This window comes from Acyrthosiphon pisum, chromosome A1, assembly GCF_005508785.2.
Source record: "Acyrthosiphon pisum isolate AL4f chromosome A1, pea_aphid_22Mar2018_4r6ur, whole genome shotgun sequence".
In the NCBI taxonomy this organism is placed as follows: Eukaryota; Metazoa; Arthropoda; class Insecta; order Hemiptera; family Aphididae; genus Acyrthosiphon; species Acyrthosiphon pisum.
In genome coordinates, this window is record NC_042494.1 from 141717977 (window position 1) to 141732478 (window position 14502).

At 28.2% G+C, this 14502-nt stretch overlaps 2 protein-coding genes across 2 annotated transcripts in view; one reads left to right on the forward strand and one right to left on the reverse strand.

Annotated features, from left to right (window-relative positions):
- On the reverse strand, window positions 1-1995 carry LOC107884781. Its single transcript, XM_016807594.2, has 5 exons — window positions 1692-1995; window positions 1388-1583; window positions 1044-1253; window positions 594-944; window positions 1-21 (listed from the first exon to the last, which is right to left on the reverse strand). The coding sequence occupies exons 1-5, from the start codon at window positions 1760-1762 to the stop codon at window positions 1-3; spliced, it is 849 nt and encodes a 282-aa protein (XP_016663083.1). The 5' UTR covers window positions 1763-1995.
- Window positions 1996-12224: 10229 nt separating this feature from the next.
- The window catches only part of LOC100573461 (ribonuclease ZC3H12A-like), a 7113-nt gene continuing 4835 nt past the window's right edge, over window positions 12225-14502 (forward strand). The window contains exons 1-2 of the mRNA XM_029488472.1: window positions 12225-13085; window positions 13880-13982. Of these exons, the coding sequence (XP_029344332.1) occupies window positions 12872-13085; window positions 13880-13982 (317 nt within the window). The 5' untranslated portion in view covers window positions 12225-12871. The remainder of the gene's footprint in view (window positions 13086-13879; window positions 13983-14502) is intronic.

Genomic DNA, 14502 nt, shown 5'->3' on the forward strand with positions numbered 1-14502 from the left:
TTATCCAAGTTTGCTGAATACCTATATAGTAATTTTAAGCACATTAAGTATTTGAATGTACTGAGATATATTTTCTTCATATAATAACGGTATTTAAAACAACCTCTTTGTTCAATTAGGCTGATTTTTTTAGTAAAAATTGCTCACTGACAGTGAAATCATTAAAAAATGTCGCAAACGACTATCATGACATGACATTGTGAACAACAAATAACAATAATATTTTTACAATGAGTACAGAGTTTAGGGAGTGAAAAAAACAACAATGGTTAAAATCATATATATAAATGTATTTAATGAAAAACTATACAAAACAACAGATATATACAAATTTTATAGTTAGTTAAGTTTTATTGTCCTCTAAAAAGAGTCAATTTATTATACCACATTCTAAGAGACGGGTTATCGTTATGTGATTTTAAATTATAATTTACTTTCAGTTTTATGTATGTAGATGAAATAGATTTTATTAATAATGTTACATGATCTGTCAAAGGGCTACTACTTTCTAAACTATGGGATTTTAATGAACTGAATATGTTAGAGTTAAAAAAATAATATAGGACTTTAGATTGTAAAAATAATGTGTTTACTTGATGATTTTCGTAGTTAAAAGATTTGAGGAATTTTTCTGTTTGTAAGCAAATAGTAATGACGTCGTCACTAGGATAATTTAGTCCTCCATTATTGCCTCCTTTATTTTTCAATGTAATGAGAGAGTTTAAAAATGATTCTTGATCTGACTGGACTGGAGAATTTTCCTCTAATACTGACACTCCTTCACAACATATATCATTTCCAGCTACTACAATAGTAGGTTTTTTTACATTCACATATTGTGTGGAACTGATATTACTTGTATTTGGCTGCATAAAAACATCTAACTGTAATGATTCTTTAGGTGATATCGACAGTTTTTCACGATCAATCTCGTAAGTAGGCGACTAAAATAAAATTTAAATGATTATATCAATATATCAAAAAATCATTAAGATCTTATTAAAACAAGATACATTTAATATGATAATTATAAGTATGATTACTTGTACTGGAGAATTTTCATATAATACTGACACTCCTTCACAACATGTATCATTAACTACAGCTCCTACAATAGTAGGTTTTTTTACATACACACTTTGATTGGAACTGAGAGTACTAGAATTTGACTGCATAGAAACATCTGACAATGCTTCAAGAAAAAAAGAGCTTGACTGACCAACTTTACTAATTTCAGGATAGAAATTTTTTGCCTGAAATAGAATAGAACATAATTTTATAACATGTTAAAAATTAACGTTATTCAAGTATAATATGCTTGTATTTCAATTAAGTAATATAACCATACATAAATTACTTCTATTATTCAATGATATTTAAAACTTACGTTTATCACTCTGGATATTATGATATTAGGAACAGCATTTTTGCATAGATTTCTAGTGTTTTTGTGTAAGAAAAACAGAGAAGCATCAAAATGACTCGAACACATTATACTATACTTATTGATACTATCCACCTTTAAACCATTTTCAATCACAAAATCATACCATTTTTCTCTTATTGCCTGATTAGTAGGAAACCTAAATAACATTTTAAAGTTTGTTCAGTATAATTTCAGCCACTAGTGAATTTGGCCACCCTTCAACTGAATAGAAAACTGTTTAATTAAAAGTTAAAAAGGTACTTACTTGTGAAACGTAATATCTTGCAATTTCGAAGTGGAATTTCTAGACCGCTTACACACATAACAACTAGGCATTTTTTCAGAATTTCTAAGTATGAATAATGAATATGAAAAGAAGTGCAAAGTGCAAAGTGCAAAGGTATACACTATACACTATATAGACTGAATGCAGTTAAACTGTTGAAGATAAGTTCAAAGTTGCGCCAAAAATCAAAATGATTATCAAACAATTATCATCGAAATATCGAATAGATATCAATATTTATTGAAATACAGCGCGATCTAACGGAAAATATTATCGGTGTTAGACTCCTATTTTCTGGGGTCAATAACCGACAGTTTGACTTCAAACGTGATAGGTAACGCCGCCTCTATATTACTCTATGAGTATGGTAACCAAATGTGATAAAAGTTTTTACAGTTATCACTTATGTTGCTATCAAAAAAATTTGTTTGTATTCACGTGTTTTCAACGGAAAAAAACCACGTCTCAAAACTTTTGTTTCATTTGAAGTGGGCAATGTGGCAATGTAGCAATGTTGAATGTACTGACATACATCGTTTTTTAAAAAACAAATACTTTATAAAGGCATATAGCTAATGATATTTACGATTTACCAAATTAATCATAGGCATCACCTCTTCCGACGCTCTACAATAGAAATAAACCTCTAGTTGAGTGAAAATATATAGTTATAAATAATAATACGGGCATAATATAATTCAACATTGTAATACTAAAAATAGTAGATTAGAAAATCCATTTTATATGACATTGTCGACGTGCGCCGAGCTAGCACGGCGGCAGTCAGCAATGGAGATGTTGGTATTGTGTTTTAATGTTTTTTAACTTTTCATAATACCTTCTATTTTCATGAAATAATTACAATTTAAACATGAATAAATAAATTATTTCAGACTATTTTTTTAAAAAAAATCTTTAATAATCCGAAATTAAAATTAACCGAAAATAACCGAAATTAACCGGTATTTTTCAAAACCGGTATTAACCGGTTCTAGAACCCTTATATTTTTTTAGAAAACCAAAACGATACCGGAACCCTTAACAAATTAAATTAATAACCGGAACCGGAACCGTAACCGAAACACCCTATAGGTTCCAGTCCCTGGTAACAATCATGTTAGAAATCCGATACTATGGGGTTCAGATTTTTTCTGATGTAGGAATACACAATGAGTTCAAGAATTTTGGCCGAGTGTGGTAAAACAGAGATTGACCTGTAGTTAGAGACATCGGTGGGATCACTGTTTTTAAAGATAGGGGTAATAGAACAGGTAATGGTGTTTAATACTTTTTTAAAAAAATAGAAAAAAAGATAAGATTTTTTTTTTAAATACGTGAATAGTAATTACTTAATAAGTTAATTTTTTTTACGGGTATTGCTAGCAGAAATAATTAATACCTAAACAAATATACGAGTATGTGGTTACGATTTTAACAACAATTTAGATAGTTCAAAATAAGCATGCGCCATCCTCTAACATTTTACCTACGGATACTGCGCTGTGCGCGGTAAAAAATATAGTGACCATATAATATCAAATACCGGTTGAAATTATATCCAATCATAATAAAAATTGTATTTTATGTAACCAATGGTAACCATTCATAAAAAAAAAATATAATTTATAGTGTCTACTACTAATATAATTATAAACTGTAACCAATGCAATGGTAACCATTTATATTTCCATCGTTATTTTCAAAAATCTTGATTGAGTCTTTATTTAATATGTGAATTTTGAACAATCGTTTTTTAGTGCACCACTTTATAGCGATACTATCAAAATGTAAATTTTCTAGCTATCATAGTTTAGGCTCTACGTTTATGAGTAAGTCATTCAGGATACGTTCGATTATATATTATTATAAGCCATAATCATATAGTTTATAATATTTTGAACTAAACCAAAACTTAGTATTTTTAGTTGGTTGTTAAATATTGTACCTACGTTCTATTAGTTATTTATATCTAAGTTTATTTTACAATATTATACCGTTGTATTTTAAGCATTTTTTTTACGTAGTTTATTGTAAGTTTGATCATAAAAATATCCAGTTCCTTTTTTATAGGAATCCGTTCAATTCGTCGTTCCTTTAGTGTAAATAGGAATTCGTTCAGATCCTCGTTCATTTATTATTAAAAGGAACTCGTTCAATTCGTTCCTATAAAAAATGAACTCATTCTTTTCCTCGTTCCTCATGGTTCATGAGTTATCAATTATCATCATAATCACTAATCAGAACACAAAGTCATAATATGTGAATAAAAATTGGTAGTTTTGTCTATTGTTTTTAAATATGGAACTAAGACTGGAAAATCAGAACCCGGAACTGTAATCAATACGGTTATCTACTTTATAATCACAAAATGTTATGAATTAGTTGTTTAAGGTTATACCATAGAGCATAAGAAACATATTCTTCTATGGCTGAATAGAAGATAAATCTACTGAAAAACTAACTTTTCATGACATTTAGTATGGAGATAGTTTAAACCCTGAGAAAATATACTTTTTAAATCAACTCCTAAGGGGATAAGACTAAATAACCACACTGATGTGATTAAAAATCAATTGCAAGAATATAAATTTAAAACTTGGAGGGGTGTTGTTTTTATATTGTAAGCATCGTATAGCCATCGTTTGAGAAGGGCTTAGAATTTAACTCTAAAGAGGGTGGAATTGTATGTCTATGTTCATATAGGAAATAATATTTCAATGGTTAAATTTACTTAAAACATGATATTAATACTTTTCATAATTTATGAAACAAGATTAGCTTAAAGTGCCTTATACAAGCTTCCTTATTTCATTATCCCTTATCATTACAAAACTACTGATATGACTATATGAGAGCGAAACCGCAGAAAGTAGCTCGATATTTATGAAGCATGGAAAGCAATCGATTATATAAAATAACAACGTAGCCTTACGGTGAGTCTTATTAATAATTTATTATATCAAATTGTCAACATTTTTTGAAGTGAAACTTCTATGCGCTTGCTGGGAGTAAATTTTCAAGGCCACGTCACACGAGCCATAAGGCAAAACTCGGTAACGATTTATAATAACATAATTGGTTGCCTAGCAACGAAGTGAAGATATATTTAATTAGATTAGATTAGATTAGACCTCTGGGCAGAAGATTGGCCAATTTAAAAAGGGAGAGGACGGTTCCGTAGTTAGAACTAGATGGGCCCTAGTGCAAATTTAATCTGTGGGCCATTACATAGGCCCACATCGGGTATGAATGTAGGGGGTGCTGGAATAATTTATGGTACGCAGATCCGCGGGGGGCTTTCCAATTGTATTAGTCTTTTTCAATGAATGTCAATAACATTTTATTTGTTGGGTAAAAAAGCTTGAAAATTTAATACAAGGCTCCTGTATATTGTTACAATATCATTTGAAAAATATTAATCCTTAGTCATAGTTTTTTTATGAGCATTTAAACTTTAAAGTTCAAATCTTGACAAAATACGGAAAAATCACGAAAATTAGCAAATTATTTTGAGCTTAGAATTCATAAAAAAATTTCTTTTTAAATCTAAGATTTGAAAATGTAATACAAAATTCCTCATAAGATTGTCTACCTTTATCAAAAAAAAAAAAAAAAAAATGTCTACAAGCAAATCAAATTAAATTTTTATGAGCGTTTGAAGTTCATATTTTTACAATATTGGATATTCACTCGATTTCTCATGTAGCGGTTTTGTTATTTTATTGTTATTCAAAAAGGAATTACTATAGATAGATAGATACATGAAAATTTTACTGAATGTTGATATTTTTATTTTCTATACACCATAACATTTTGAAAATATTTTGACTCTTTTTGAGCTGTTTACGGACATTGTCAGTTTTCAATTTTTTTAGTTTTTTTTCCTATAAATATCAATAAAATTGTATTTTTTGGATAAAAAAGCGTGAAAATTTAATGCAAGGCTCCTGATATATTGGTACAATAGCAGTTAAAAAATATTAAAAATATATAAACACAGTTTTTTTTTTTTTACAATCATTTTGACAAAATTTATCAAATTTAAAATTTATTAACTATTTTTAGTTAAAAATTTATAAAATGTTCAATGTACAAATTAAAAATAAAATGTTTTATAGTTAAGTATTTAAAATTTAAAACAAGGTTCCACGTAAATAGGTAAAAATATATAAATTACTTTATTCACAATAATATCATCATTCACCAAATATATTTAGTAATATCATAGGCTGACTGACAGTTTTCGCTTAGAATCGTTTTTCATACTACAAGCCATGTCATTTTGAATAATGAAATTTATTAAGTCTCTGACATCACATTGTTCTGGACCAATTAGTGTTGTAATTGATAAATTTTGTCTGTTAAAGTCTGAATTGATTTATTGATGTCAAATTTGTATTTTAATACAAAATCATATAAGGACATAATTATGCTTGATTTATCGGAAATTTTTTTTTGATTAAAAAAAAAATGTTATTTCTATAGCTTCTTAATTCTTATATTAGTTTATTTAAGTATGGGTCCCATATTAGAAATTGAAACGTGGGGTCCCAGTGCAATGAACCGCCCGCACTGTGGTTTCTGCGGCACTGGGAGATGACCATCTCCGGGTGGTGGTCTAACAGGGATTTTGAGATTTCCGATTGAAAATTTTGTTTATAAATGGTTGCTATGGGTTTGAAGCTATAATAATAATAATTATTGGTTGTTTATTATTAATTATTGTTATTATTATTAATTTTTTATTAACAATAATAAAAATGAACCTCTACGACAGTAATTATAGATTGTATATTAATAGTTTAATATCACCATGACCGATTTCGCGGAAGTTTCATTTTTATGACCTGTGCCTGCACAGAATTGCCTTTTTTATATTTGTGTTATTTTATGGCCTAGAGCTGGTGGTATTTCTTATGTTGATACCGGTATCCGGTATTCGTATAATACTGGTATCTATGATATTATCGATTATATTACCGTAACATAGTAATTAGGGGGGAATTCGGGGGATAGATCCCCTCCCTAAAAACTTTTTTTTACTGCTAACATTTTGATCAAAGTATTGGTAATGACCATTAATGTTTGCTAAAAATGTATATCCCCTCCCCAAACCAAATTCCTAATTACGTCACTGACGGTAATCATAAAAAATACCGGATCTCGGTAATAGCCGAAAATACCACACCTAAATACCGAAAACTCCGCACCTCAATAATCGATATTTTCGATGAATTAAAAAGTGTTTCAAGGGTACAACATCATACACAACTGTACCAGTCCAACACCAACATTTGAATATGAAAAGATTATTGAAAGTGCCAAAGTAGGACACCAGTGTTTGTATGGTGTTCAGATATTTCGTGTCCAAAAGGTGTTCAAATTGTGAAAAAATATCAGGCCGTGGACAAGCTGAGTGGCCGAACCAGGATTCCATTTGGGTAACCCTACAGTTCTATCCTAATGCACTAGCCTATCGATTTGAATTTCAGCTCCGATATTATGCTATTTAACCAAATTCGAATACGCTGCGTTGTTTACAGAACTCAACAATTTCTCAATAATAATTATTATTTGGCGCCGATATTACGTTGAGCGATGTGACCGATAAACGTTATTACTTATTACCAGGGCTAGGATTTGTATGCAATAAAAAATGGTAAAATATGCATTTTATTTACCAAAATATGCAAAGATATGCATTTAAATTTTTATAAGATAAACACAAAAATATAGTTATAAAAAAAATATTTATATTTATTTAAAATTGAAATACATTATAGTGAATGGCTGTTTGTCTTAATTTAATATAATTGAGAAATAAAACAAAATAAAATAGTTAAGAAAGAAATTTATTTTTTTATTCATATTCACTACGTGTGTTACATACTGGGACCACATATTTTTTTAAATTCTCGAAAACTAATGATCGGCGATTGGATCGTAGTATGGCTTCGTATTAACGGAAGCTATAAAAATAAAATTTATGTTTGACAAAAAAACCAAGTTTTATGAAATGTACTATATAACATGCATATTTTGCATTATTATAATCTAAATATGCAATAATATTCATTTTATTCAATATATGCAATAATATTCATTTCATCCAAAATATGCAAAAACATGCAAAATAAAAATACCAACATTTATCTCATCATGAGGTGATTCGTGGAAATTACTGACAAAATCAATAATCAGAAGTCGTAAAAAGAACATGCTGTTGCATATAAAGTCTAGGCCTGCTTATTACTCGCAGTACTCGAATTTTGGGAGGGGGTACATGAAAACTAAGCTCGTAAAGAAGCTTTTTTATTTTAGTGTTTCCATACTATATTGGGGGTGGATGGATGGGAAAGCCTCCCACGGGTTAGTGTTGAATACATTTTCAGTTGGAACAAAGCTCATGTAATTTCTATTTGACTCTTCCCTCCCCATTTGTGCTATTGACTGCGATTGTGTAATGTTTAGACCAACAGTGAATGGTGATGCAACTTGCTAAAATCAATTTTTGCGTGCAATATTGACTTACAATAATATATATTATAATAAAAACCTCGGACCTCCCAATAATAGACGATTTTTTTTGGGAATATGTTCTTATTGTATTAATCTCCTTCTGAATAGTTGGCACCTAAAAAAATAAACAATATTTTGGGTAATAAGATGGCCTGCTATTCAGAGGTATCACTGCTCATATAATGTATTTTACCTGGTTCCAAGTTAGTTAAAACACATTTTTAACACCATTTTAACACCATTGGTCCATTTGTATTGACTGCACGAACACAAAATCACTGTGAAGAATTTCCACCCGTGCATATTTTGTATATTATATAAATCAATAATTATATTATGTGGGTAGGTATAAAATCAAGAATAGTTTTATTACGATTAATAATTTATATTTTTTTCTTTACTGTTTTTAATATAAAAATATATTTTTCATAAGTAAACGACCAAACAAGTTTATTATTAGCCCTAATCAATAGCGCTCAACCTGACGGCGCGGCGGTGAATGTACCACCAATGTATCTACCTGCAGATTGACGTTCAAATATAAGGGTGAGTGATGAATACGGTTATCATTGGTCACACTGTTCGTTATACCCCAGAACCCTGGAAACCCCGGAAGATGACGCGCAGGTACCTAGGTATTGATTTTTGTATCTTGTGCTACGACGCCATACTAATTTATTACTTGCCAACAAGTGCTCACGACATTTTTCTTTCGTTTCGCGTTTATATTATATTTTGCCGTTCATTTCAAAATTGTATATAGTTCCACTCTGATCAAACGTTGGTGTTTTAGGACGAGAGATTTTGGGTTGCTGTCAAGTATTTCATTGGACATTTCAAACCCAATTTTAGAATCTCTACATACAACTTTACTAGACAACAGGTGATTAAAAAAAAAAAAATAATTAACTAATGATAAATTCTGTTTATCCTACTTAACCTACTTACGAAGTAAAGTCAGCTACATTGGTAAGTCAATATAGGGCTGTTTGATTTATTTTTTTGTAATCAGTATTATTATTATACACAATTAATTTATATTTTTCGATTAATTGAAAAATTATTAATTACTTTTTAATTTAATCAATTAATCAAATAATCGAATAATTGTGTGAAATATGATTATAATACATTCATATTATATTCGTTCAATATTAGGTATAGTAAAGTTGTAGTTATTACGACTTCGGTGATAATTTATAAATGTACCAGTGTTTGTTGTAATTTGATATAGTTTGATGGTCTCTGATGAAAAAACTACACATAAATCACACGGTAGGTATATTATATTTTATAAAATATATAATATTACGCAGCAGCGTATTTAGGATTTTGCTACCGCGCTCTACCCAACCACTCACCAACTCTAAGCTGTACAATTTCCGACTTCATCTAATTTCGCTACAAATCGATTTTACCTCTCATCACATATAAAATGTAATTTGAAGAATCCCAATAGTTTGTATCGATTTTAACACAGATTTTATACGGGCTTTTTTAAATGTAGTTATTTTTTAATTATTACCTAGTCTTATTATTTTTTCTTCATTTCTCGAAGAGTTACCATGATAATTTCTATACCTAGCAACAAATAAATAAGTGTATTATAATTAAAAAAAATATGTATGAGTATTGAAATATAAAAACAATTTTCGATAAAACATCCAATGGGGGGTTGGAAAAATCCGTTAAGGTTGGATTGCACTTACTTTTGTTGAATTGCACTCGGGAAAGAAAAGAGTAATGAACGAATTGTATTGGGGTCAAAAGAGATGATGTTCGAATTGCACTTGTTTCGATTATTAAATAAAATTATAAAGCCAATTTTCTAACAAACATTATTCGTTGATCGTAAGATTTTAATATCATATTTTAATATCATCTTAAGCTTATTGTTTTTATGATCCCTAATATTGTTAATAATTATATATTTCTCAGTAGCTACAATGTTTGAAAAAAATCATACAAAAATATGTTTATTTTTTCAAAATTAATAAATAGCGATGATTAAAATAGCTACGATAACTTTGATAACTATAAACGAACCTACATATTAAAAATAATAATATAAAAATATGTATTTCAGTATTTGTGTTATTTCTAAATGAGTTACGTTGTGTAAAACTAAATTGATTGGTAGACACAATATGCAATTGTTGACTTGTCCACAAAAATGATTATTTATAAGTTGTATGGATGATCGGATCATGTAAAATTCGAACACTTTGGTTGAGACTCAGGGGGAGTACTGATTATTATTACTATTATTATTATTATTATTATTATTATTTTTTATTTTTGATGGGGAATAATAATATACAATTTTTTCTTAATTCTTTAAAACAAAGCCCTCCCCTCATAAGCGGGCTCCCAATAATTATTATGTTTTGTATAATTATTTGTGAATACTTGTTTTAGGACCATGGCGTAATGACGGGGGGTGGGGGTCATGGGGTCATAGGGTCAAAACTTAAAAAAAATAGTAATGATTAACCATTATTTTGTTTTTTAACGATTAGAAACCATTTTTTTTCATAAATATTTATATTTTTTGAATTAATGAGTGTTCAATGATAAAATAATAGCTTGATATACGTAATATTAATTGGAATAAATTGACATTTGTATTTAATTTTTTGGATTACTTCTCTCTATTCTTACAATCTTATGGCTTCACACATTTGGTTTTAATAAACTATATTTAATAGGTTTTAGAGTTATTAAAGTTATTTTGTTGAGAATTTAAATCATATAGATGCCGCAACTACCAGGTGTGCATTGCGCATCGGCCTTCAAAGCTCCAATCCGATATAGGCCCCACAAATAGTTGTATCCATAGTCGTGATTACAATTTTAAATATATGAATTATTGTTTGATATCTATATAGTTATTAGTTGATTATCTTTAAAAAAATTGATAATTTTCAATCGTTGAAAATAAAGATAAAAATATTTTTTGAAAGCAATTAATATTTTATTTTACTTAAGTTTTTGATTAATTTTTAAGGTATATATCATACATGGGTATACTCGCATATACTTGCATATCTCTAGTAATTTTACAGGGTATACGCTAAATCAGTAAGCTGGTGATAGGGTATACGTCATAATCCCGCGTATACCCTCCAATACACCTGGCGGCCATCATAATGTGTAGTTCCGGCACTGGGTACCTGCCTGGATACCAGCTATCATTTAGATACTATTTGGTTAAAAGCTGTCCAATAAACATATTAGGTACAAATATTTGTGAAAATACTTATTTATATATATTATGTTTATACCCGACTAGGTTATTTTATAAATAATTTGAATTCATTGAAATAAGTAACTAGTATTTTTCTTATTATAATTTTCAAAGAATAATATTAAAATATGGTCTATAAGAAAATTACTTTTTATAGTTTTTAGGTAATAAAACACATAATTCAGTTTTATAAAATACCTATCTCTAATGCTCTATTATCCAAGTATAGATAATTTTATATACACTATATATTATGACTTAAGAGAAAAGTTACAGTACGCATATCTAATTAATTTATATTTTATTTGTTGATTTCAACAATCGACTGTTTAGTTAACAGCTTTATACTGTTAGTAGCTGTTTCAATGATTTAAATTTAATTATTATTATTACCTAATTCAAAATTAATAGGTAAAATTTTTCAAAATATTTACTAGAGTTAATAATTGAATATAATAAATATTATAAGAGAGTCACCATTTAAAAAGCATTAGTTGATACCTAAATGTTGCCTTAAAAAGTTAGAAAGACAGAATTAAAGTTACCTAGGTACCTTATAAGTTATAGCTTTAAAAAGGGAGATAACCTAATATAACCTAATATAAAATAAATTTTGAAAAATTGTCGTGATGTAAAATTCTGGAAAACTTTATTCATTAATTAAAATTAGGAATTAATAGTATTAAGCGTATATAATAGTTTTCTAGTGTTTGTTTATTACAAAAACATTATGATAATTTGTTGCGTATATTTTATACAACAAAAAAATAGATGTAGAATTATTTATGTGTTATGCCTTTTTAGTTAATTGTGGTACTACATTGATTTACATAAAAAACAAATTATAGTAAAACATACTATATACTTCAATAAAAATATTTCTATTTAAAATTATTGTACACATAAGATCTAAACATTTTTTAGTTATTAGTTGTATTTGTAGAATGCTTTACTATTTTAGTGCTTAATAAATGCGCTTAGGAAATAAAAAATTTAATTCAACTTCATATTTCTTACCAATTAGTTATTGCCATTGATTTTGTAGAATGTAGATATATTGGAACTATAGTCTTTCATAATTATATCTATACTAATTAAATTAAGTATTTTGTAGGTTCATCATATTATGAAAAGTGTTGAAGTATAAGAACCAGTCACCAAGAAATATGAAGAGTGGTGATCTAAGGTTAATTTTTAATAAAATTCAAAAAATTACATCTCCAAATACTAACTTTGTCATATAAAAATAAAATTTAAACTCTACTATGAATCGAGAACCAAATCAAAATAACTTATTCCTACTTATAAACTTATTAGAATTAATCAAACAACATCTTCCGATATAGCTAATAATGGCGCTTTAGATCTTACCTTGGATTCTTTTACTAGTATTATGACCAATAACAATTGTGGAACAGTACAAAATAATGGTGAAATTGTTCGTCAAGTCAATAATTATTCAGAAATTCCAAATGAATACATTGAATTTGGTGTTGAACCTAATAATAACACAATACATCAACAGTCTAATCAATTTGTTCAATATGCTGGTCAACCTTTACAGCATAATCAGCTTTCACAATCACTGGTGAATTATATCCACCAAGGTAATTACTAGGGTTTTGGACTTCTTGCAATCGCATGTTTTTTTGTAGTGGTCGTAGATTTTTCTGGGTAAGTTATAAATTTGTTTTATGAAATGGCAAAATTAAATACAAAGTTTAAATTTGCATATTTTTGCTAATTTAGACATAGGTACTTTAGGAAAAGTGTATAATATCTTGCATTTTTTTAATAATTTAAAAATCAGTAGATACGTGTTTGTTTATCTCGGTATTTTCACGATAAGTGCACATAATAATGCACAAAACATGCAATAGGGTCCACTGTTCATGATATTAATCAATATAATATATATACGAATTAGTAAACCGGTGTATCAATTATTTTTACTATGTTTAGGTACCTACTTATTTTGAGTTTCTTATCTCCAAAATTGTAATATGTTTTATGTATTTTTCAAAAATGATATAAAATTTAGCTGCATATATTTAAGCATATTTTGATAATTTTGATCGCATATTTCCACGCATATTTTGATAATTTTTAGTGCAACAAGTCCCGAACCGTAGTAATTACTAATTACCTATGTTGATTTAGAAACACAAATAAATAATAATTTATAGTTTACACTTAAGAAGTTTAAAAATTTTAAATCATACCTATTAAATTATACACAATTCCACTATTTTATTTTATTACCTATAACCTATATAGTTTAGATTTTAATATATATTTTTTATATAATATTATATATTTGTACTTATTAGTTATTACACCTAGTTAAAATTTAACTTACTTATTTACAATTATTTTTTAATTATACATTTTGATTTTACAGAACCTGCTAATTATTCGCAAAAAATGACGCCACCAATTACAACTTCCGCGGACATTGAAAGACGTAGACCAATTATTATTGATGGCCTAAATATTGGTTATAGGTAAATTTTATTTTTCATACAGCTATCTTTTACAATTATGTTAGGTAAAATTTTAATAATATCAATACTTAAAGATAGAAGTGTTTACAATTATTACTGCAGGGCTTGAAACCGCTTCCAAGGAAATGGGTTACCGGGTCCGTTAGGACCCGGACAATTTTTCAAAACCGGTTACCGGTTTTCGGGGTTTTTAGAATTTTTGGTAATTGATTACCGGTTACCAAAATGATCTCTAAAAATGCGGTTACCGGTTATCGGTTTGGAAGCGGTTTTAATTCTTCAAAATTACCGGTAACCATTCTGAAACCGGTTTTTCTTTTTTTTTTAATTAGGAGCCACGATTTAAACAAGATTAAAATCTATTTTATCATAGATAGTGTGGTGTACTGGCGTACCTTCACAATTGTGACAATTTTGTTATTAAAATTACTATTATCAGTATTATCAGATATTACTTATTACATAATATTTGGTTAGATAGTTGACGGGCGAATAAAGCACAGTAGTAGGATAAATCATC

Coding starts and splice junctions, on each gene's coding strand:
- LOC107884781 (XM_016807594.2), bottom strand. CDS start 1,762: ATGCCTAGTTGTTATGTGTGTAAGCGGTCTAGAAATTCCACTTCGAAA. Junction 1,584..1,691: donor CAAGATATTACGTTTCACAA/GTAAGTACCTTT, acceptor AATGTTATTTAG/GTTTCCTACTAATCAGGCAA. Junction 1,254..1,387: donor TAATATCCAGAGTGATAAAC/GTAAGTTTTAAA, acceptor ATTCTATTTCAG/GCAAAAAATTTCTATCCTGA.